Source organism: Mirounga angustirostris, unplaced genomic scaffold, assembly GCF_029215605.1.
Source record: "Mirounga angustirostris isolate CCGP_5_RB_7025 unplaced genomic scaffold, mMirAng1.0.hap1 SCAF_9, whole genome shotgun sequence".
Taxonomy (NCBI): Eukaryota; Metazoa; Chordata; class Mammalia; order Carnivora; family Phocidae; genus Mirounga; species Mirounga angustirostris.
The window spans coordinates 35385594-35409919 of record NW_026991717.1 but is presented as its reverse complement, the minus strand read 5'-3'; the positions used below and the strand labels follow the sequence as shown (position 1 = coordinate 35409919).

At 46.8% G+C, this 24326-nt stretch overlaps 1 protein-coding gene across 5 annotated transcripts in view; it reads left to right on the top strand.

The window, feature by feature from the left end:
* The window catches only part of THSD4 (thrombospondin type 1 domain containing 4), a 580925-nt gene that overhangs the window by 15788 nt on the left and 540811 nt on the right, over positions 1-24326 (top strand). For 2 of the 5 annotated variants that reach the window (XM_064570218.1, XM_064570221.1), the window contains exons 2-3: positions 9253-9360; positions 21632-21701. In XM_064570218.1, coding sequence (XP_064426288.1) covers positions 9332-9360; positions 21632-21701 — 99 coding nt within the window. In that variant the 5' untranslated portion in view covers positions 9253-9331. Of the gene's footprint in view, positions 1-2298; positions 2416-8579; positions 8693-9252; positions 9361-21631; positions 21702-24326 lie in introns of all 5 variants that reach the window. The other 3 variants (XM_064570220.1, XM_064570219.1, XM_045899768.3) reach the window with 3 other exon arrangements.

Genomic DNA, 24326 nt, shown 5'->3' with positions numbered 1-24326 from the left:
GTCCCCCTTGACCTCTGTGTGACCTTTGACTCCAATGACTTGCTTCTCTTGGTTTCCTTAAGTATATTTCCTAATTCATGACATGGCTGTCTGTTTCACATTATCATAATCTTTTAATCACAGCACCTGATTTCGGCTTTACCTAATACCAGCCCATCACAGAATTGTGTAAAGGAAGTAAGACTAATTTGCTAGGCTTCTGCTTCTTTCTGGGAGGATATATGGAGCCTCTTGGCATACACGGTACAGCAGTGATTGCTACAAATCATTGACTAGATTTCTATCACTTAAAAAAATAATAACATAATTCGAATGTCAATGCAGAAGCCCCAAGAGCCAAGCAAACAAAATGGCAAATCCTTTCCCCTGATGTTCGGAAGCACCAAGGGCAGAGCGTGAGGCTGGCTGATTTATGGCGGCCGAGGAGTACTGAGCCAGGACGTGTTCTGGCCGGGCAAATGCGTGCGGGCACTGAGGAAATCTCCGGGAGCCGAGGCCAAAGCCGCCCTGCAACGAGCAGGGCAGAGCACAACCTCACCCACGGCAGCACCCCCGGCTGGGACCCATGCTGCGGCCTGCGTGTTGTGCACTGGGTCAGCGTGAACACGAGCAACTTTCCTGGAAACGTGTCTATGATGTAGCGTGTTAGGAGGCCCGGGAGACAGCTATCCAGTGGCCTAGGTTCAGATCCTGCTGCTCACTTACTAGTTCTGGGACTGCGGACAAACTGCTTCACTGCTAACAGCCTCAGCTTCCTTTTCTGTAAAATGGGGAGATCGAGGGCACCTACCTCCTAGGTTGTCTTGAGAACATATATAAATGTGCCTAATTTTTTTTTTTAAAGATTTATTTATTTATTTGAGAGAGCGAGAATGAGAGAGAGAGAGTACTTGAGAGGGGGGAGGGTCAGAGGGAGAAGCAGGCTCCTCGCTGAGCAGGGAGCCCGATGCGGGACTCGATCCCGGGACTCTGGGATCATGAGCTGAGCTGAAGGCAGTCGCTTAACCAACTGAGCCACCCAGGCGCCCCAAACGTGCCTAATTTTATAGAAAACTTTTTTCCTGAAAGAAGACCACATGCACTGTGTTCCTCCCAGCCCTGAAGTCTCGCCTGGGCCCATTTTGTAGATGAACGTGGCACTTGCCCTCTACGAATCTGTTCTTTTACTGTTAGTGCTTCTGGTACACCCTTCTTCCCCGATACGTGTGTGCACGTGCACACACACACGCACATGTGCATACACGCACACGCACAGATGCACACACTGCTTGCTGGAGTGGCAAGAGGTCATTTGCAGGTGGCAGGACCTGAGTTTGTATCAGAAGGAAAGGAGGTGGAGCAGGAGGTTGGCTCAGCCTGAGCCAAAGCTGCCGTTAGTCCCATGGCCACCTGCCTTTGACTAAGCTGGTTTTTGAAATGAGCTGGCTCAGCATCCTGGGAGAGGGCCCGGGCCACAAATCTGTGGTTCCCATGCAGAGCTCAGTTGTGGGAGTCTGATCTTGTTTCCTTTGATAACTACAACCTAGGGATCACAAACTGCTTTTGGCAGAGGGTGCTGGGGAAAGATTGAGTCCTCAGACTGGGGAGGAGGGCTGGGGCTGTCTCTGGGTGTTTTTGATCCCTAGATAGGGTGGCCAGCAGCCCATCACAGCTGTTGATTTGCATGTTGGAGGCTTCTGGAGGGGGCCGGAGAATATCATCAATAGTGTAAATTTCAGAAAGCGTTAGCAATTATTGTGGAAGCAGAGTGGCTGTTCAGAGGCTGGGCTGGAGAACGGTACCTGGACAATGGAAACACTGGAGACACAGTATGATCGTTTTGGAGAGAAGGCCCTCCGAGGGAGACTAAATGTAAATTCTCTCTGTCATCAAGGAGCCCCTACTGTGCCCCAGGCGCTGTTCTAGGCTTCAGGAACATAAAAAACAAGCCTTTTAGAAGAGTCTTTACTCTTCTGTTGTCTTGTGTTATGGGGGTTCAAAGACAAACTTGAATCACAGTGATACACTGTGACAATTGCTAGATCGGCATTCTGCTGGAGACTTACAGGGAAGTAAAGACATTTAACAGGGTTTATCGAGTGCTGTAAATCAAATGACCAAGTAATATTTGGGGAAGAGAAAAGGTCTTTCTCCAGATGCATTTCTGCCTTTGATCCGTAGTATCGTGTCATTTGAAACTGAAAAAACAACTTTGTACAGAAGCAGGAACAAACGGCTCATTTATTTTAAGTATCTTGCCTTCCCGATTTTTCTGACCTTGAATATTCTCCTTAGTTACCTGGGAAACATTTTTTTTAGGACTGAAAACAAAGGTAAACCACATCAGTGTTAATGACCATGAAAATGATGCAATTCGTATTGAAATCCTTAACTCATCTGTGCTGATTACCAATTCCTCCAGGTAAGAAAGGAGAGGTAGGTGTTTTCTTAATTGAGTAACCAAGCCTGCTGTAATGTGTTTGCTTGAAAGTATCCGGGGAGTTTCAATGGCTCTTCATACATTTTCCCTAAATTGGATTCTATGGGTTTGCAGGTTGCTCTGGGTAAGCCAGCCAGTTTGCAGAATGGAGGCTCGTTGGGAAGAAATGAATCATGTGGCTGAGTTTGCCTATGACAGAGAAGAAAGGACAAGCCCTGCAAGGGGGTAGGACACAAGAGGGAGCACAGAAGATGGGGAGGGGAATGTTTTTCTGACTGGCTTCGCTCAGCTGGAAGAGGCTAGAAATGTGACCTGGCCGGGGACTCCTCGGGTCTTGGCCTGGAATACCTTGCTGCCTGGGGCCGGATTTCCTGCAAGGGCTTTGGGGTGTGATGACAGCCACCGGAGGGCTTGGGAAGGTCGGCCCCTCTGGAGGCAGCACGGGTCTGTGGTGGGTCAGCACCTTCCTTCTGGTTCTAGGGCAGTCTGCAGCCACTGATAAGTATCAGCAAGAGCAGAGAGAAATCAGATGTGGGCCCTGTTTTCTTTTTTCTTTTTTTTTTTTTTTAAGATTTATTTATTTGAGAGAGCGAGAATGAGAGAGAGAGAGTACATGAGAGGGGGGGAGGGTTAGAGGGAGAAGCAGGCTCCCTGCAGAGCAGGGAGCCCAATGCGGGACTCGATCCCTGGACTCCAGGATCATGACCTGAGCCGAAGGCAGTCGCTTAACCAACTGAGCCACCCAGGCGCCCCGGGCCCTGTTTTCTAAGAAGTCATCTTCTTAGACGTGACTTAGACGTGAAAGTCACACGTCTCTGCTCTGATCATTTAAGCCAGCCCGGTCTGGATGAGGGTAGAAGACAGTGTCAAATGATGATCTAGTGCATAAAATCTGGGCTCGGGCTGCCTGGATTTAAATCCTAACTCCCTTACCTACTCACTGGGTGGCTTGGAAAAGTGACTTAACTTCTCTGTACCTCCATTTCCCAATGGTACTCCCTTCATGAGACTGTTGTGAGGATGAAATGAGATAATATATGTCAAGCATGGAGAATGCCATTTGGCACATGGTAGCCAGTCAGTAGATGTTTGCTAATATCCTCAGCCTCATGATTATTATTATCTGAAATAATAGATTATTAAGTCACTCATCTTGGCTCACTTTGCTCTAGACGGTATTCATGGCACAGTAAACAATCATGTCCTGAAGTGTTTCATCTGCCAGCAAATCTGTGAGGCACACCCAATCCCTTAGGAGAGCATCCATCCATCCATCCATCCATCCATCCATCCATCTATCCATCCATCCATTCATTTATTTACTAAATGTCTAGCTAAGCATGAATCTCTGCTAGGTGGGAGGCAGTGAGTCTAATAGCATGAAAAGAGGACCAGCTCTGGTGTCGGTGATCTGTGCTCAAGTCCCAGGCCTACCCTCCACCCACCGTGTGGCCTCAGGTTTGTTGTGAGGATTAAATCATATGATTCATGTCCCATATCTGGTGCTTAGTAAAAGCTAGTTCCTGACTCTTCTTCCCCTTGACTGATAATGGAAGACAGTCATGGGTTGAACACTGATGTTGGGAGCCTACATCCTGGTACTTTTGTCCACAGACAACTGGAATGTCAGGTAGGGGGCACTGCAAACAGCCGGCCACGGCTCTGTGGGAAGAAAATTGGCAGAAATGGTGGCAGAGCAAGAAAAGGTGTTGGTGATGTTGGTAAAGACAGGGTAGGGCGGAACGTAGGCCCGGTGTGGAGGCTCTCGTTCTGTCAGGACCTTCAGGGGGTGGCTTTCATAAAGGAAAGGGCAGGTTCTGAGACTTGCCCCCACCACATGGTACTGGGTGCTGATTTGGGGTCTGGAACTGCCTCCTAAAATCTCTGGTCCTCATTCTTGTGGCGGTGTATCTCTTCCACCGCCCCAGGGAGTGTGGCTTTTGTCTGCGTGGTTGGTTGCTTTACATTATGGGAGTTCCAGGGGGAGAAGGCTGAGTGTGGGGGGAAGGCGGGGAGGTGGAACTGGACCCTGGAGTTGGGGTGTGGCCTCAGGGTGGGCCTCTCGGAACCCATACACAAGAGGCTGAGCAGATCCTTCACTTCCAGGGTACGCGGAAATCGGGTGGGTTTTTCCAGGAGTTCTGGTCAGGCCATGAGGAGAAGGGGCAGGAAAGATCCTCAGAGGTGGGCCTGTGGGGAAGGGGCAGCAGGATAGTGCCATTGTCCAGGGCACAGTGGCCTCTTCTGGGGTTGGGAGGTGTTTTCTGCCCTGGGTTGGACCTGTCATGACTCCTCTTTCTGTCTCCACCATACTGAGCCTTGCAACCCCCTGCCTCTTCCACCTGGTGTGTGGGGACTGTGCCGTGAGCCTGACCTGAACCAGGTGACTGTTCAGCCTTCCTGCAGATTTTTGTGGAAAGGAGACAGGGTCGGGCCTCCATCCCCCAGGGAGCATATGTTCTAACAGAAACTAGATTGTTGGATTTTTTGATCACTGTCAAGAAAAGTTATAAATCAACAGAAGCAAACCTCAAAGAGCAGAATGGGCTGCACAGATAGCATGTTTACTCAACTTGCTAGCTTGGCACAGTATTGCCAGATGAATTTTCAGGAAACCTCACTTTCTTCAAACCTCCCTGGTCCAGAACCTACAACGGCTCTTTCTTGGCCTCTCATCAGAATTCTCCTGGTGCGGCTTTTCGGGGCATTGGATAATGTGGCTTTGCCTCATCTTCATGATTTTATTCCCCCTGGTCAGGCAGAACCCTGCCAGGCCTTCTGGTCTTCCTGAGCAAGGGCATTTAAACAATTCCGTGAGCTGTAGCGAGACATGGTTACCCTCCCTGTGTGCAATGGACACCAGTGCATTTCTCTGCTCTTTCGTTCTTTTCTCTTTCATCTTAAAAAGTGCAGGTTATGGGGCACCTGGGTAGCTCATTTGGTTAAGCCTCAGACTCTTGATTTTGGCTTGGGTTGTGATCTCAGGGTTGTGAGATTGAGCCTTGGGTTGGGCTCCCCCCTTGGTGGGGAGTCTGCTTGAGATTCTCTCTCTCCCTCTGCCCCTCATGCCCCTAAAATAAATAAATAAATCGTTAAAAAAAAAAGTGCAAGTTATGACGCACAAAATTGATTCCATGACAGACTAAGGGGTTGTGACCCACTTTGAAAAGCAGAACGGATTTAGCACAATAGTAATCATAGATGCACAAGTGAACAGCAGGAAATAGCAGAGCTGCTCCCAGCTCTTCCGGACAAGCTCGTCAACCATATCGTGAGATAAAAGTAGTGAATCAAGTCTGATTAAGAAGTTGGTCAAACGATGGACTCTGAAAAACAAACTGAGGGTTCTAGAGGGGAGGGGGGTGGGAGGATGGGTTAGCCTGGTGGTGGGTATTGAGGAGGGCACGTTCTGCATGGAGCACTGGGTGTTATGCACAAACAATGAATCATGGAACACTACATCTAAAACTAATGATGTAATGTATGGGGATTAACATAAGAATAAAAAAATTTATAAAAAAAAAAAGAAGTTGGTCAAAAAACATTCTAGGCTAGTGGCTTCCAAAAAGTTGTTTTGATTGCACCCTCCATCAGTAAAAAATGTTTACACATATAAGTCCCGTGTACTGTTTGGTTATCCTTTTTAACCAATGTATGATGTGACCACATAAAACATACACACCAAATACACATCTTCAAAGGATGAGATTGGGACGCCTGGGTGGCTCAGCCCATTAAGTTTCTGACTCTCGATTTCGGCTCAGGTCGTGATCTCAGGATTGTGAGATGGGGCCCCACATTTGGCTTCATGCTGGGTGTGGAGTCTGCTTGGGATTCTTTCTCTCCCTCGCCCCCCCCACCCCACTCACACATGCTCTCTCTCTCTCAAAATAAAAGGATAAGATAAAGATGAAAGAAACCCTATTTTAAGATGACATGCTGATCATGATGGCTTCATTCTATTATCAGCAAATATCTGAAGGCAAAATACACAGAGAGGACGGGGTCCATGGTTCTTCACAGTGGCTATAAGTCTATTTTCAAATTGTGTCGATAATGTAAACTGTTTTTCTGGTTGACTTCTTGTCAGATTTGGAAACCATTGCTTTGCAGCGCACCTCCTTTCTTCAGCATTGCCCTTCCTTCCCTGACAAAGCCAGAAAAGCTCAGCTGGTACCTTGTTTTGCTACTTCCATCCACCGGAAATCTGGGGGGAGTCATCACTAGCACTTCTCTTTCCCTCATGCCCTTGGCCATTCATTTACCCCATCCTGGGGATTTATAGCTCTCGATAGGGGGTCAGGTCCTCCCACATTCGCCTTCCATTGCCATGTTGTGCCACACTGCTTCCTTCTTCCTCCCATGCCTGCGCACACGGGGCTCCCTCCTTCTGCGATGTCCCCCTCCGCACCGGCTGACACCTGCTTACCCATCAAGCCCCGGTATAACGGTCACTTACTCAGAGGGACCCTTCCCTGACCACTGCCCGGTATACTTTCTGAGGCACCTTACACTTCTTTCCTGGTGCTTATCACAATTGTCATTTTACTTCTGTTTCAGTTTGTTTAAAGTGTATAGTCCTCCAGCATCTAGACTCGAAGTTCCCTGGGGAAAGAGACCATGGCTGTGGTGTCGTGTGTGTGTGTGTGTGTTTGTCTAGCACCCAGTTCATGCAATCTTAACAAATATTTAATACTCAGAACAACCCTATGGGTAGTTCCAAACAGGATCCACACTTTACAGATGAGGAAATTGAGAGACAAGAGTGATAATGCCAAAGGTCAGCTGGTCATGAATGAGCATGTTGGTCTCACACCTAGGTCGTGCGGGTTACACTTTTACCAGATGCTCGGGACTGTTCCTTCATAACCTGCATATACTAAAGGCTGATTTTACGTCCCATCTTCCTTGCTGATGTCTGACCAGCCCTCTATAGTGATTCTTCTTCTTTTGAACTAGCTTGATTTGTGCGTGGGGTCTCTGTATAATACTATTTACGCTGTGCTGTTCTAGATAACACTGTCCTTTTCTCAGACAATTCCATGTCCCTAAATCTTATCCACCAAAGCTAGATTATAAAGCCAGACCCAGCACTGACTCATCCTTTTCTTGAATCTCATAGTAAGTAAATAATTATTGATTAGTTGATTATTACTAGGAGCTCGGCAAAGATTTTGTCCTCCTCCCAAGTCAAATCCTATCTTCGCATATACCCACTGTCCCGCCAAGAGCAAGACAATGCCTTGGATTCAGAGGAGTTTTAACTGTTCCAATTTACACTTGTTGGCCTTCTTCCTGGTGGATCTCAGTGTAACTTCTGGCTGAGACCCAAGACTTTGAGGGTCTTCAATACCATGAGTAATTTCATGAGTTGCTGATGGCTAATTAGAGGTGATTACGGTTAAGAGGCTTTACTTTCTTAATAGCCCCAGAAAGGGCTGGTGGTGACTTTTAAAATCTTGATTATTTTTTCCTAGAAATAGAATGTTCTGATTCTCATTACTGTCTTTCCTTAAGTCCTTATAATTTATCTCCCTCTCCCCTCCACCCCCCACTCTCTTTCTAGTAGGAAGGAAATTTGAAGTCCTGGGAAGAATGTGGAAACCAGTGATTTTGGAAAACTGGCTTTATTGGAGAGGACCCTGGGGCACGCCTTGAAACCTTGCTTCATTTAGATGCCTTTCCCTGAAAGGAGGTGTAGGAGGAGGGGAGGCCAGGCCATAGGTTTTCTGCCCAAGTTCTATTAGATTCCAACCAAGCCTCTCCTCCCATCCCAGGCTTTCTGATGCTGTTTATAATTTACCTTTGAAACTGTTGGCTCATTTGACAGTGTTCAGACATTCTGTTCAGTAAAGGCTTCTGAGTAAAGGGGTATTTGCCAGTGAGGGGTTCTGCCGTCCTGTTTTTACTGTGATCACACATTTGAAGCGTCGCTTGACCTCTACTCACATCGGTATCAGCAGAGCGACTTGGGGACGGATGTCGCTTGGTGCCAGGCACTGGGCTGAGCACAGCACATGGGCGTCTGCCCACTGATTCCCCACCACTGTGGCAGTTCTTCAGGCTGCGTTTTTAAGCAGTGTCATTGAGACGTAATTTACATAGCATACCCTTCACCGATTTAACACCTACGATTGAATGGTTGTTAATACATTCACAGGATTGTGTGGCCGTCACAACAGTGTAATTGGAGAACATTTTTGTCACCCCCGGAGGAAACCTCGTACCTCCCGTTAGCCCCTCCCCACCTTCCTGACCCCGGCAACCACTAAGGTATTTTTTGTCTCTATAGATTTGCTTATTCCGAACATTTCCTATAAATGGAATCATGCAATATGTAGCCTCTTGTGGCTGGCTTCTTTCACTTAGGGTAATGTCTTCAAGGTTCGTCACACTGTAGCATGTATCAGTCTGTTTCTTTTTATTGTTAGGCAGTATTTTTAGCTCTAGGGTACAGTTGGGGAAACGAAGACACACAGAGGTGAAATGACTTTCCTATGGTCATGTAGCCTTTAATAGAGGGAGCTAGATTTCCAACGCCATCTTTAGCCCAATGCCAACTCTATTAGCCGGACTCTGAGATAGTCGTACTAATAGTAATTTATTGAACATCTTTTATGGATCAATCCCTGTGCTGAATGTCCCATAAATTTGTTACCTCATGTGCATACATAATCGGATTTCGATTGGGAAATCTTGTAACCACAACTGGGCAGTGGCATTTTTGTTTTAATGTCTTCCATTTGCTCGCTTCTGGTTCCATTGGCCCACTTAGGCTCTAGGGTCTTCCTAAGCAAATGATGCTGAAAATAGTATTGTTGTTCCTTCTACAGGAGCTGGACACCACTCCCATCTGCGGAAAATTGGTAACATCTTAGAGGAGCCCTTGCTTCTTCCCGGACGCCCAGCATCATGGTTTCTCATTTCATGGGGTCTCTCAGGTAAGTGGAGCACCTTTTAAAAATGAAAACAGGAAAATAGGAAATTCGATATTTTCGTTTTACTGTATGGTCTTTATGGTAACTAGCCTCCTGGGTCTGCATGTCAGTGATCTCTTTGATATAGTCTGTACATAGGTGTGGTGAGTTTGCTCTTCACAGGGACCGCTGAGGCCTAGGGAGCTGTGTGCTGTGGGAAGAGGGGCTTGGGCCGAGGTCCAAGAGCCTTGGCTGCTACCCTGTGCTCTGCTATTTCCCAGGAGACCTCCAGGATTCAGATTTTTATTTTTGAGTAAAGATGTTCCTGGATCTGTGGATATTTATCCTGGCTGCACACTAGAATTACCTGGAGAACTTCAGATCGTTTGTGTCCTCTGGCCGCATCAGTACCAATTTTGACTTAATTGACCTAGTGTGCTTAAAAAGTGACCTCTCTGGTTCCTTCTGCTCAGAACATCTTGACCTTCACCTGCATTTTTTTATTTGATCCTGATATCAACCAGGCGGGGTAAATAGAACAAGTAGTATTATCTGTTTCGTGCATAAGAAGACCATGCGGCCAACTCCTGGATGCACATTGCTTGAGTGTGGGGTCGGGAAGAGAGCTTGGTGCTCTGGAACTGTCGTCCGTGCACCGAGGCTGTTTTCAAACTTTTTTTTTCAATTTAAAAAAATTTTTTATTTTGTTAAATTTTATTTTATTTTTATTTATTTGAGAGAGCGCACAAGAGAGCACGAGCTGGGGGAGGGGTAGAGGGAGAAGCAGACTCCCCACTGAGCAGGGAGCCTGATGTGGGACTCGATCCCAGGACCCCAGGATCATGACCTGAGCCGAAGGCAGGCACTTAATGACTGAGCCACCCAGTTGCCCCCAAACTTTTCTCTATGCTGATGGACCCTTTTAAAAATTCATCATTCCAAATGCTATGTAAAAACTCAATATACAAAATGGTCAATGGCAGTATTTTATCAAGATAAATTTATTTCCTAAGTTTGAATCTGTAACATTTACACATTATGAGCTCAATGGGTCTGTTTTGATAAACACCAACATTTAAAATCAGGATTTATGGATGATAGCTCATATATCAGCCTCAGCATCTGGATTGTTCTGTGCTTGTCTTGGCTGCATAGTATTAAAAGAATCTTGATCCCTACAGGTAAGCAGTTGCAGTTCCTTTAGGAAGTTCGTCTTGCCATCTCAAGAGACTCTCTAAATAGACTCAGAATCTAGAAAGCAGGGAAGGAAGAAGGTTTTGTTTAAAAGTTGAGTCACTAAGGATATCTTGTACTTTTTTTTTCTTATACTATACATTAGCCCTAAATGCTTAGAACTTACAATAAAAAATAAAATGGTCTATAATATGTTATTATGGTGGTGCCACATATGATTGCCCAACTGGGCAGATGCTCTTAGGCCAACGCCTGGCATTTAATTGAGTGTAGTGTGTGTGTGTGAGCTTTAATCTTTAGTTGCTTGTATAATTTTACATGAACAGACATGTGCAGGTCTGAAATCCAAAGACCCATGCAGAGCTACAACCTTCTTCATTAATGTCATTCACAAGCGTGTCACAAAGAGTCAGAGAAGTCAGGAAAAGCTCCATCCTGAGGCTTCTGCAAAATCCAGCCATTCACAGGGCAGCCCAGATCTGTTCAGGGTTAGAATTTGGTAACTAATCTAAATCAGTATGTTTGTATTTTTAAACCATAGTTTGAAAAGTAGTTTAAGAGGTATTTCAAGACACGGGCTATGTATCCTCTTTGTAGAAGCTCCGATATTCCTCTATCTAACCACAGGGGAGTGAGTGATGCAGTTGGGCCACTGGGTCAGTTCAGAACATATTTGAGCACCAGGACCCAATGGGGGACAGAGAAGTGGTCACAGTCATATACTGAACTGGATTGAAAAGAGCAGTGGGTGACCAAAGGTGGGTTCACCATGTGGAAAGCAAGTGTGAGTCTGGCCACCATCAGAAAGGCCCCTGCAAGTACTGAGGATCCTCAAAAATGTGGCAGCCGAGGCCGCACAAAGAAGGCCATGACTTGGGAGAACTCCATTTCACAGTTTTCTTCTTGATGGAATTTCAGTTGATGCCTCTGCAAAAGCAATGAACCTCTCGTAATGACCTGATTGATGGTTGGAAGCCATCTCTCTTCGAGGGCTACCCTCCAGGCTGTGCAATCTCTTGGAGAAATTGCCCACAGGTTAGAAATGAGCAGGGTGGGAGTAGTTGAAAGCTAGATGTGGCCTTGCTACCCTTGGGATGGAACTCTGGAAGTCTTGCCAGGCCTCCAGTGTTTGGATCCTTCTGAAGGGGTTGTTTGAACAGGGCTACTCAGCAGGACATTTCTTCAAGAGTTCTGCTCTAAGGAGAGAGCAAATGTGAGTTCTGAGGATGGGTAATTCTTTGCAAGGGCTAAGCTGGAGCTTTCCATGAGGTCTCCTTCTTCATAAGCCAGGTACTCATAAACCATTTTGCATTCTGTTTCTAAGGCCTTGTAAATCTAGTTTAATCTGAAAAAACCAACCAAACAAACCAAAAAACAAAACTAGAGTGACTTTTGTATAAATGCTTTAGAAAATGTTCTTGCGGAAAGGGCTATGTTTAATTTAAGAGCAAGATGTCTTTGATAACATTGGTAGATGATACATACATGCACACACACAAATATTAAGGGCTTGTTAATATTTATCAAGGCAACCAAATGCATAAAGATCAATTGGAAAAGCTGGAGGATTTCTCTACCTAAAGAGAAAACAGTCAAAATTAGAAGTTAGCTGCCAAGAAAATCCCTGAGAGGAAAAACCATTTAAGGGGATTCACAATTCTGATAGGCAGAGATTTTGTTTTAAAAATCCCTCCCCGGTTTTTGCCAAGCCACAAAGAAACAGAAAGCCAGCTTCTCCCTCATTGAAAAAGACAGAGAAGCCCTGAGTAGTAACATAGTAAGAGTATCTCTGCCCTGCTCAGAGTCTGCTGTCATAAAAGGAATCACTGTTAAACCCAGGGGCAGGAAAAAAAGACACTAAAACTTTTAACTCTTGATGGAGTTCGTTAGTGAGTTGTCACTGAACATGGGACAAGCCTGGATGCCATGCCAAATTCAGGGCAAGGAAAATCCATTTGGGCCAAAGGGTTGGTCAAGGCTACATTAGGGAGTCTTTGTCACCTGTTACAGCTTAATGAGGAAAAGATACTAAGTGAAACAGAAGTACATACATTTCTTAAAGTCTTGCTCCAAATGGTGCACATTAAAAAAAAAAAAAAAAATATATATATATGTATATCTGCACAGTTACAACTTGATGTGTTCGTTTAGTGATTGAGTGGAAGCAAACACAATTTTCTGTAGAATCAGTACAGCAAGTGGTGAGGACCACCTACCATAATGGCCAGCCAACAAAAATCTCTCTCGAGCCGGTCTGCTTGGTCAGGGGCTCATTTTGTACCTTGCAGTATGCTTTAGGATAGTCGACAGCGCTGATGTTTGGAATGAAAACACAGAGGAAAACAAAACGGTTGAAAATGCCAGACAAGTGGTTAAGTTGGCAGGAAACAACGTTGACTCGGTGAACCTTATTTTGAACGGCAGGTTTTGAAGAAATGCAGATGTAATTAGAGAGATTACAGAGGTAGATGGTGATTTTTATAGATCTTATGAAGTAAGGTTCTGGATTGTTTTAAGGGGTTTACAGGTTGATGGCCTTAGGTCAAGTGTCTGGTTTTAGTCTTCTGAAACGTAAAGCTTTTCTTTGCCATGATATACACTTCAGTAAAGTAATATTACTGTAATGCCTGTCAGCTACTTCACTTAGAAATACAATCAGAAGGAACTGGAAATGAGAAAGAGAAAGATGGCCGTTTTGGGGGCAACTGAAAAAGATTCTGAATACAGAAAGAAAAGAAGAAGTGGGTTGAGAAGATGTGTTTGTATGAGAATGCCCAAAATAGTGATGTTTGAGGTATGATGGATCAGTGAAAACGGAGACTCCCCTCAGGGATCGAGAACTATGTGGTCATTGGGAAGGATTGTGGGCTCAATCCATGTCCCTATGCCAGTGACCCAGAAATGGGGCAGGAGAGGGGAAAATAGGGGAAGGAAGAAGACAAGAAAGAGGAGGAAGAGGAGGAGGAAGTGGAAGGGAGAGGGAGGGGGAGAGTGGGAAAGGGGGAGGGGAGAGAGGAGGGGGAGGAGGATCAGAGGGAGAGGATGTGGGAGGGGGCGGAGGTGGAGGGGAAGGAAGGTGGGAGGAGGGAGGGGGAGGAAAAAGAGGAGAAGGGCCCAGGTTTGATTATTAGTATTGAACTGTATGGTGTTAATAAGGCTGGAGAGACTTTGGGTAGCCCTCATCTAAACCGCTACCCAGTTGATGCTTAGTAAATATTTGCTGAATATTGAATGAATACGTTAATAATTACCTTTTGTGTAAAAGAAAGTAGGACATTTTTCTTTCCTGATGAGGATTATTAATTACAAAAGCAGGTTAAAGCAGAAAATCATACAAATGATATACACACACCTTCAACAGTTTATTTTTAACTTAAAGCACATGTACATTCACTCACTATTTTTTGATGTGGGGCCAAGGACTTTTCTTTGAGCATGAGCCCTTGATTGTCCTTGCACAGACCACACCCATAAGCATTATCTAAGGTTTCCATTTGGGTTTCTTTAACGTGGAGTGAGAATTTAAAGACGTTCGCAAAGCAATCCGAGTTCAGATGATTCTCAATTTTTATTATTTTTGCCCCTAATCATTTACAGTTGTCTCATCCACACCTAATTTGCCAGCAGTTTTTTTTTTTTTTTCTTGGCTACTTGCCTTATTGAGTCTTTCCAAAGCATTCAGCTTCATTTTTATAGAAACAGCTAACAACTACTCTTTTCTTTTTGTGCTCTGTTTCGTGGGCTTGTGTACCATTTGAATATTTGTAGGTATTTACAAAGCCACCGGAATAAGCAGGTTTGGGAACATGGTTGACTCTGTAGGAGCACGACTCTTCTGGTGGGAGCAGAAAAGTATGAGGGTAGCGGGGAAGAACCGGGGAAGAATCTTTTATGGGATGCCTGGTAGGAGAGCCATCTGAATGGTAGGCAGAGAGGAGAGGAAATAAAATCGTTTTTTGGAGGACTGCCCTGGCAAACCCCTACCTATAAAATGATGGCAGGCATTCAAACAGTATTGATTTTTCTTTCTGCCTGGCACAGCCCTGCACCTGGATCATGTCCTCATCACTCAGTACTTGACTGTGGGATTTGCTAGAACATTCTGTACCAAAAGGGGTTCAATGGAGTCAAGTGTGATCACTGGGCTGCCAGTGACCCATTCCGTATGGACCCAAGTGGGTTGATAGGCCTCAGGGTAACATTGCCCCCCCTCCCCCAGGGGCTAGATCCTGTAACTACCAACTTGTGGAAATCCTCATTTTAGGACTGTCTTCCTTTTGCCAGTTCTTTTATTTTCCCAACAGAGAATTCTGGGATGGACTTAGAAAACCCTTTCATTGTTGGAGTGCGGCTGACGACAGCACTTTGCCTCTCTTCCAAGACTGACCGTTCGTTGCTCCCTCTGGTTCTTCTTTCTCTCTCACTTCATCCCATCCTTCCATTCTTGCACCTACTGGCTATTGGCCTGAGGTGGGACAGAGCTGTGTCGACTGCCTCCTCACTGCAAGGCTGTATCAGAAACCATCTCCTCAAGAAATCTACCATTGAGGAGGGGAATTTACCAAAGGGTGTTGTGTCTTAAAAAGTCAGGCCGTGACAGACACCTCCCTTTTCCAGAGGCCCTGGTCCAGAAAACGCAAATGGCTGCAGGAGTTGAGAACCTGGAAATAAGCAATAAAAGCCAATATGCATAGATTAGGTGTCTATAAATCCAGGCTCCAAATCAGAAACATTCACCCCACGAAAGCCAGGCAGGCCCTTTCCCTGAGCCTGCTGGTCTTGCTTTGGCTGCAGGTTAGTTCTGAGGCCAGGGCCGAGCTGAAGGGAGCCGAGTTAGGAGGACACAGGCTCATCCACAATGCAGTAAGCAATGCCTGACGGCGGGGAGGAGACAGCAGAGGGCCCACCGGATTCAGAACACCCCAGGCGTCTGCGCCTCTCAACCCGCCCTGGTCCAGTGCTACCACCTTGTGTCCCACAAATGGTTTGATACTCAGGCTGGTGGTTCTGAGCCATCCAAAAGAGGTGACTTCAGCTCAGCATGCTCTGTAGAAGAAAGCAGGAAAATAAATAGAATGCAGCTTTTTTTTTTTTTTTAAATTTGGGATTGAAATGGTTAGCTTCAATTATTTTAAAATTTAGAAGGTTCTCTAGTGAGGCTGGATAAACTAGGTTTTATCACATGTACTTACTTTCTGATTATTTTTGCAAGCATGACAGAAAGTAAAACAGATGTGTGAAGCCACAGCGCCCTAAGACTGGGGAGGAAAATCGATGTGATGAAATGCAAATGCTTGGTTTAAAGGGGTGTTGTGTTAATGAGGCCCCAGAGCACAGTGGTTAAGAGGGTCCAGGCCAAGGGTCTGACTGCTGGCATCGAAATCAGCCTTTGCCACTTAGTAGGTGTGTGTGACCTTCGATAAATGACTTAGCCTCTCTGTGCCTCAATTTCCTCACCTGCAGAGTGGTATATAATAAAAGTGTCTGGTGGGATGGTTGTGGAGATTCAATGAAATTATACCCGTAAGTGTTGAGATCCGTGGTAAACCATCCAATCTTCATTTCCAATGTCATTTGTAGCCCATCTCCCTCTCTTGTCTGCCTCTACTCTTTTTTTTTTTTTTTAAGATTTTATTTATTTATTTGACAGAGAGAGAGTGAGAGCAGGAACACAAGCAGGGGGAGTGGGAGAGGGAGAGGGAGAAGCAGGCTTCCCACCGAGCAGGGAGCCCGATGCGGGGCTCGATCCCAGGATCCTAGGATCATGACCTGAGCCGAAGGCAGACGCTTAACGACTGAGCCACCCAGGTGCCCCTGCCTTTACTCTTAACTGCTGTCAGAGGAAGGCCGTACATGGTGACAGGCATGCTGGGCAAACCTTTTTCATCTCTGGAGCATAGTAGGGGGAGATTTCACTTCAGTGCTAAGGTTTTGGCTCTCTTTTGCTAAGGTCAGTATAGTTTTATTAGTTTCCAGGTTGCTCCCCAAATATCTCTTGGGTTACACTAACTGAAGAAGAAAAGAAGTAAGATTTTTGGGTTTTGGTTGTTGTTGTTGTTTTTCTTTTTCTTTTGTGTTTTCCTTGTTTTGTTACTTGATAATGCACAAGTCGTGTTGAGTTTATTGAGATGAACCCTGGTACATGGTGGCTGTGATGTGATCCCCCCACACACCCGGAGTTGAGGATGGGTGGTGTGGGGGGTGGGGAGGGGTTGACCCAGGCCAATCCAGAAGCCCAGAGCAGAGCCCCAGTTCCATGCTATAAATCTTGTGCCAAATTTCAATGTGTGTTATTTTCTACCTGAGGAAATGAGACGGTGCAGTGTTTAAAATCTAGAACAATACTGGGGAGATGGCATTTTTTTTCCCCTGTGTGTGAAATGTTGGGTCATTTCTACTGCAAGGTGAATCGGAAAGTCTTGGTAGGAATGTGGCTTCCCCCGCCGCTTGGAGGGGAGAGTGTGATTTGTTTGCCAAAGGTCCTGGTAGCCTTCAATCTGTCAAAACGTTGCAAGCTGGGAGCAGTTTGCCAAAGCAAACTATCAAAGTGAAATAACACACGAGTTGCACACACACAGACACGCACATGCTCTCCCATTCCCCAAATATTAATTTTGAGTCGGGTCAGGAGGAGCAAGGGTTTGGGCTAGATTGTTGGTGTTTTGAAGCGGTGTGGGCACAGCTACGGACGACCAATTACGTAGGTATGTGTGAGCAGGGTGGGGTATCCTAAAACAGACTCTACTGAGCAGGGGTGGGAAACTTCCAGCCCTTGGCAGAGGTTCATCTGGCCCCTGGGGTTATATATTGCTCTGGCCTGCTGTTATTGCAGCCCAAAGAATAATTTCCCCTCTGGGGGAATTTATTCTATTCCATTCAGAGCAGAGCCCATTTAATAACTAAGAGTTTATTCCAGGATGAATTTTATTGGGTACCCCTATGCATTTTAGTTCCACTAGAACCCAGCTCAGTGAAGAAAAGAAGCCTCTGAACATCTAAATATAATTTGTGTTGCATTTTTGCAACAAGAGGCACCAACAAACTTTTTGTTGCCATATCTCGTGTCGAGCTGATGAGAATAAATTTTGAGGGCATCACACAGAAATTGAAAAATACAAGTGATTTTAGTAAATCCCTCATAAACTAACTTTTAAAAGCTCCCAAAGTGAGTCTGGGCATTTTTGAATCTGTTGATTTGCACTATTTCCATTTATCTTGAAATTTCATAAGCTGTCAGGATGATGGGACATCTTTCATTAATTCAGTAAATTAAGCTTTTATTATATAGCAGACACTCGCTAGATGCTGGGGAATAAAGTAGGCACAAAACCAACTCCTTGATCTCATGAAGCTTGTAGTCTAGTGGGTGGAGGGAGACATTTAAACGAATACTCAGTCTGTGAGATAGTAAGTGCTGTGGAGAAAAAGAAATAGGCTCTTTTGTGCAGGCCAGGGAAGGCTTTATGGAGGAGGGAGAGCTTTGGGCAGACACCCGAAAGAGGGGAGGGGACGAGCTATAGAAGTATCTGGGAGTAGACCAGGCAGCTTGGAATGCCCTTCCTCTGAGACAGGGGAACACCCAGAATCTTCCCTCCTCTAATCTTCCACTCCCTGTCCTGCCCCAAGTTCCCTGGAAAGGTATGGAAGTACAGCTTGGGATGAGTGATTATACAAAAGTGCTCCTGATTGCATTATAAATACGTGGCTTAGCTGTCTGCCAAGAACTTGGAGGGGCTGAGGTGTAACACATTTATGGAGCTGCTGTTTGTTTTTTTTAACAAAACCACTCTAATCTAGTTTTTTTTTTTTTTTATGAGTAAACAGTGCCAGAATGTGTTACCATGATTCAGAGTTGTAGGCACAGGTTCATGAAAGGCTGTCTTTCACCTTGACTCATTTGAGGGAGGCCGGGCAGGTCATATTATTCCTATTTTACAGATGGGGAAACTGAAGTCCATAGAGGATTTATTTGCACAAGCCCAGGTAACTAAGGAGCATAGACTTCTTAGTTGCGACGCACATGCACCTGGGTTTGGAGGACAAACTGGATCCAGTAAGGATTCAGCTAGAACATACCTGTTCTCTTCCCACCAGCATGGGAGGGGTTGATCCCCACCCCCCACACCACCCATCCTCAACTCCTTTAGATGCCCCTGCCTTGTGGCTAGAGGACATCTTGGGCAGTTTTCTTGTTTGTTGCAGGTTAATGAGCAGTCTTGTTTTCAAGTATCAAAAAGTCCAAAGAAAGGGCACCTGGGTGGCTCAGTCCAACTCTTAAGCGTCCGACTCTTAAATTTGGCTCTGGTCATGATATTAGCTCAGGTCATGATCTCAGGGTGGTGAGATTGAGCCCCATATCGGGTTCCGAGCTCAGTGGGGAGTCTGCTTGAGATTCTCCCACCTTCTCCCTCTGCCCCTCCCGGGCTCTCTTTCTCTCTAGAATACATAAACAAATCTTTAAAAAGAAAAGTCCAAAAAAGGTGTATGTGTAGAAAGGGAGAGCCTTATTGGTGGAATGCCTGTCCTTTTAGAAGCTTTAGTTTTAGTTTTCCTTCAGTACTTTTTGGTATTCGTCTAAGACATGAGTCACTTCACCATCAGATCTGTGTACCTGTGCACTGGATAGCGCAGAAATAGAACATTTCCATTGTCATAGAAAATTCTATTGGACAGCACTGGCCTAGATCCTCAGCGAGTGATAAACCAACTCTTTGATTCTCTTCATGACTAATTTCATATTACATTTTTCTGAATAGATCCCCTGCTTGGAAGGATTTTGCATATAGATATGCTACATTAAAAAGAAAATCTAGTTAGGAAAAAAAAAAAGAAAGTCTCGTCAGACATAAAAATTTTAGTCTCTCATCCAATTGAAAGTGTTTCTCCTCCTCTCCCAGACTGGGAGAGTGGGGCCTCAGACACCTGTAGCAGGAAGAGAGGGTGGGGCTGGTTTCTTCACAGCCCAGTTCTCTACCTGGCCCCTCCCTCTGCCACTGCTGGGGGCTCCAGGGTGGAGCAGGGGAGAGGAGAGGTAACTGGGCAGAGAGTTTCCATGGGCTTGGTGCCCCTGGTGATCTGGTGTTGCTGACCTTGGGTTGGCAGATGTCTAAGTTCTGCATTCTCCTCTCCTGGGGCACTTTGGGTGGTCCTTAAGAACCTCCCCCTCATTTGGGGTCTCCTGCTACATATCTCTTTATGACCCTCCCCCAAGTCCCATACTCCATGGGTACCCACCACACATCACCTAACCCCGGCAAGCAGCCTTTGATGAGGTCCTTTCTAGACAACCTAAACCCAGCGTTTCATGGTACCTACATTCAGTTGATGGGAAAAAGCCAGCATCTTCTGTCCCTGGAAGTTCCAGAAATGTAGGCTGTCCCCCCTCCAGCCCTCTCTCTCCACTCTGCCCTCCCAGACACTCCAGCTAGGTTTTGTCCTTTAGCTACTTTTCAGGGGAGAATCTGGCACCAGTCCTTATATCCCAAACATGGGGGCTCAGATAAAGCTCTCTACATGGTAGTCCTTCTTGCTTGTCTGGGGAGGGAACTCTGACTTTTCTTCTCCTACAGGAGAGGAGGAGGCTGTGCTCAGCACTCCTGCATCTCTCTTCAAAGAAATCCACACAGGGCAAACTTCTCTCATTCTCTGGCCCACTCCTCGTGCAGGCTGGAGGTGGGGAGGGGCGACAACATGGGATGAGGGTGGGGCAGAGGGGGCACCTCCTGTTCTGGTCCTCAATAGATGGTGCAGCCCTTCCTGTTTGGAATGGGTGTCTATGTACTACCCTTGGGCCTCAGCTTTGTGGCCTCAGCCGCAAGTCTAAGACGACCATGGAAAGGATGCACCTGGCACCTCATTACATGTCCACTTCGCCCCGATTCCTGCCCCACTGCCGTCTCTGACCAGTCTGTTCACATCCATTCTGGGTAGTCTGCCAGGGCTTGGCTAATTTTCATACAAAGAGGGGCTTAGGGCAGCATTTAGGAAACTTGGAGATGGTGGGAGCCTTTTCTAACTCCACACGCCCCAACCCCCACGTTCAGACAGGTTTCCTCACGTCCACCTCCACACAGTGAGTTCTGCTTGGACTGGAGCAGTGTTTCATGTCTCACAATTGTGTTGGAAGCCTCAAAAAAGGGCGAGAACCACCCGGGTCACTCACCTGTCCTCAGGGTTAAACCCTAGAAAAGGATCCAAAAGGTAACTAAGGAGGACAAGTGGCCTCTTTGCAGGGATGCTTCTAACAATGGCATCGATGATTTCAAGCCAAGGGACTTTGGGCATTTTAGTTAACTGACAATGTTTGTCTCTCCTCTGCCTAACCAGCCGTGTGGGGGTTTCCACCTCTGTCATCCTCAGTGATCCCTCCAGAAGGTGAGGACACTGAGGGTCAGATATCAGCTTGCCCAGGATCACCCAGATGGGAATGGTGGAGCTGGGCTTCTAGCCTCAGTGTGTTCGAATCCAAGGCGTCATCCCTCCCAGCACACCCTGCTGTCTCAGGGCCAGCTGGCTCCTCTTCCTTACCTTCCCTTTATTTGATGACAAGTCCTAATCAGGGCTGGTGACAGTAGGGCTTAACACAGCTAATCCCACCCATGGAGAACATCTGTGACACGAGAGGGCCAAGAATGGGCAGAGGGAAGACTCCAAGGGAAGCATGGGGTGTAGGAGAGGAGCTTCCCTGGCCAGGCTCAGAGCCCCACTTTTAGCCGGACCTGACCAGCTCCACCAGGACCAAGCATGCACTAGCACTTTCTCTGTGTCTGTCCTCCCCAAACCTCTGAGCCAGCTTCTGTTGTTGTCCCCCTCTTACCCGGGAGGAGACTGGGGCTTCTGAGGTTACACATCCTGACCTAGAAACCCTGCTGGTGAGTGGTAAAGGGTTTGATCCCAGATCTGCCCCCTGCCTTGGCCAAGCGCACAGCCCTGGGCTGCCTCCCCTGCCTTGAGGCTGGCCCTTGGCACCTTGGCTGGGTCACATCCCGGGGAGGGGGTTGGGCTCTTCTCTCCCTTCTGGGGATGAGGCAGAGCTGCTGCCTTTGACTGGGTGCTGTTGCCCGCACTCACGGCCCTGCCTGTTGCTGTTTTTCCTTCTCAGCGTCCTGGGTTCCCTCCTGCTGCTTGGACTCCAGCTCGTCTGCTCACAGCCCTCCAATGAACACAGAAAGGTAAGCCATGGCCGTTCAGAGGCTTTGCTTCTCTGCACAAGGGGCTGGGGGCACTCCAGGCATCGCCCCGAGTTTGGTTCTCTTTGGAGGAGAGTCACCGCTAATCTTGAGAAGGGAGCACCATTTATAGAATGTTCACCAGTCCTCCTGTCCCTCCTAAGCCCTTGGAGCTTAAAAATGAAGCTGGTGCCCAGAGTCAGGGTCCGACCCGAGAGCATCGCTGGTGTTGCTGGCTGTGTCCTTGAGGATGGGACCCCGAGGGAGAGGGCACTGAGAAGACTACCCACCCGGGAGTGGTGGAGCACCAGCATGGAGCTTTGACCCCCTCTAGGGGCACTTTCAGGGGCCGCGGGTACTGATGGTTACAGAGAGAGCTAGCTAGAGCCTTAGCTGTAGCTATATGCAAGAGGAGCCCCGATGGGGAGCCCTGATCTTTGCTAGGAGGACGTAGCCCCAGGCAACCAGCAGCCAGGCAGGGAGGGAGCAGGGAAATTAAGAGCTGGCCCTCTCTTTCCTCCCCTCCTCCATTTCCCGCTGGGGACTCCCTTGAGCTGAGCCCAACCAAAAGAAGACAAGAATCCCTTGGTCTGGTCCTCAGAGGCCAGCCTCCAAGGCAACAGGGCTGGATGGAGAAGGGTGGACAGAACACGGGGGTGGGGGACACACGGACAGTATCAGGCACACCTCCCTTCAGGCTCTGTGGGTTTTGTGGCAGATGAACTATTCGCTGCTGCCGAAACAAGCTGAACCAGAACAGGTGCATGATAAATGCTTCCTTAGAAGCAGATGCATGAGGTGACTCTGAGTATGTCCCTAAAACCCCTTTCTGCTACCTAGAGCTCCTCCTCTCTGCAAGCCACAAAATGCAGACACTTCTGAGAGGGATGGTAGGTCAGGCTTTCGTATCTGAGTGCGACCGAGTTGGTTGGAAGCTTTTCCGAGAGAGGGATTTCACAGGGGAAATCCAGGAAACAAGGGCGCAGACAAGAGTATGCACAAGGGTTTGCCTAGATGAGATCCTTCTTGCAAGATTCTTAATGCTCTTGTCTGCATCGTCTGACTTCTTTTAGTTCTGTGGCTTATGTTCTGGCTTTGTTTTTCCGGACCGGATATGAACCTGTATTGTATTGTATGCCCCGCTGGGATGTTAGCTCCACAAAACTGTCTTCCCAGCTCCTGGAAGGCAGCCTGGCATGTTGTAGGTGCTCAATAAAATACTTGTTGAGTGACCAACTGAATGAATGAATGAATGAATGAATGAATAGAAAACCTTGCCAAGGTCTAAGCATCATTTTGTTAGAGTCACTGGAAATTTATACCCCTCTCACTTGGCTGCATTATCCCCATTCATAATTTCAGGAAGTCAGAGAGGACGACTCCTGTAGACTGAATGTTTGTGCCCCCCCCTAAATTCACCTCATTGAAGGTGAAACCTCATGTCCGATATGATGGTATCTGCTGGTGGGGCCTTTGGCAGGTGCTTACGTCAGGGGAGAGGAGCCCTGATGAAAGGGATTAGAGCCCTTAATAGAGTCAGGAGAGAGCTTGCTGCCTGCCCTGGGAGGATATGGGGTGGCTGGGTGATGGACATTGGGAGGGTATGTGCTACGGTGAGCGCTGTGAATTGTGTAAGACTGATGAATCACAGACCTGTACCCCTGAAACAGATACTACATTATATGTTAAAAAAAAAAAAGAGAAGATAGTAGGAAGGGAAAAATGAAGGGGGAGAACTCGGAGGGGGAGACGAACCATGAGAGACTATGGATTCTGAGAAACAAACTGAGGGTTCTAGAGGGGAGGGGGGTGGAGGGATGGGTTAGCCTGGTGATGGGTATTAAAGAGGGCACACATTGAATGGAAAAAAAAAAAAAAAAGAAATCTGCCACCCAGAAAAGGCAGCCTCCAGATTTCTAGCCTGGATCTGGATTTCTAGCCTCCAGAACTGTGAGAAGTAAGTTTCTGTTGTTTATAAGCCACCAGTGTCTGGTACTTTCTTTAAGCAGCCCCAACTGACTCTGACGAAAACGGGCACTGGGAAGTGGGGGTGCTGCTCTGACAAATGCATGAGATGGTGGAGGTGGCTTTGGAACCGGGTGGCGGGCAGGGACCGGAAGAACAGGGAGGTGTGTGCTGGGAGGAGCCTACATTGCCGTGAGGGGACTTTTCAAGGTGTTTGTGGTGCGAGCTTAGAAAGGGAAGAGGAGGGTTGTAGAGAAAGCCTCATCTGCTCAGAGAACGGTGATCCCGAACAGAAAGGTGGTGGACTGCGGATGGTGAAGGATGGGTCTCGGACAGAAATGAAGAACATGTTATTGGAAACTGGAGGACAAGCCATGCTTGGTATAAAGTGGCAAAAAACAAAAAACAACAAAAAAAAACCACACCAAAACTTGGCCGAACTGTGTTCGTGTTCTCGTGTTTGTGGAAGGTAGCACTTGCAAGCAATGAAATTAGATATTTAGCTGAAGTTATTTCGAAGCAAAGTGTGGAAGGAGTGGCCTGGTTTCTCTCGCCTGCTTGTGGTAAAATGTGAGAAAGGAGAAATGACTTAAAGATGGAATTGTTAATTGGAAAGAAAGCAGAGCACAGAACTTAAAGATTTGGAAAATTTTCGGCTAGTCT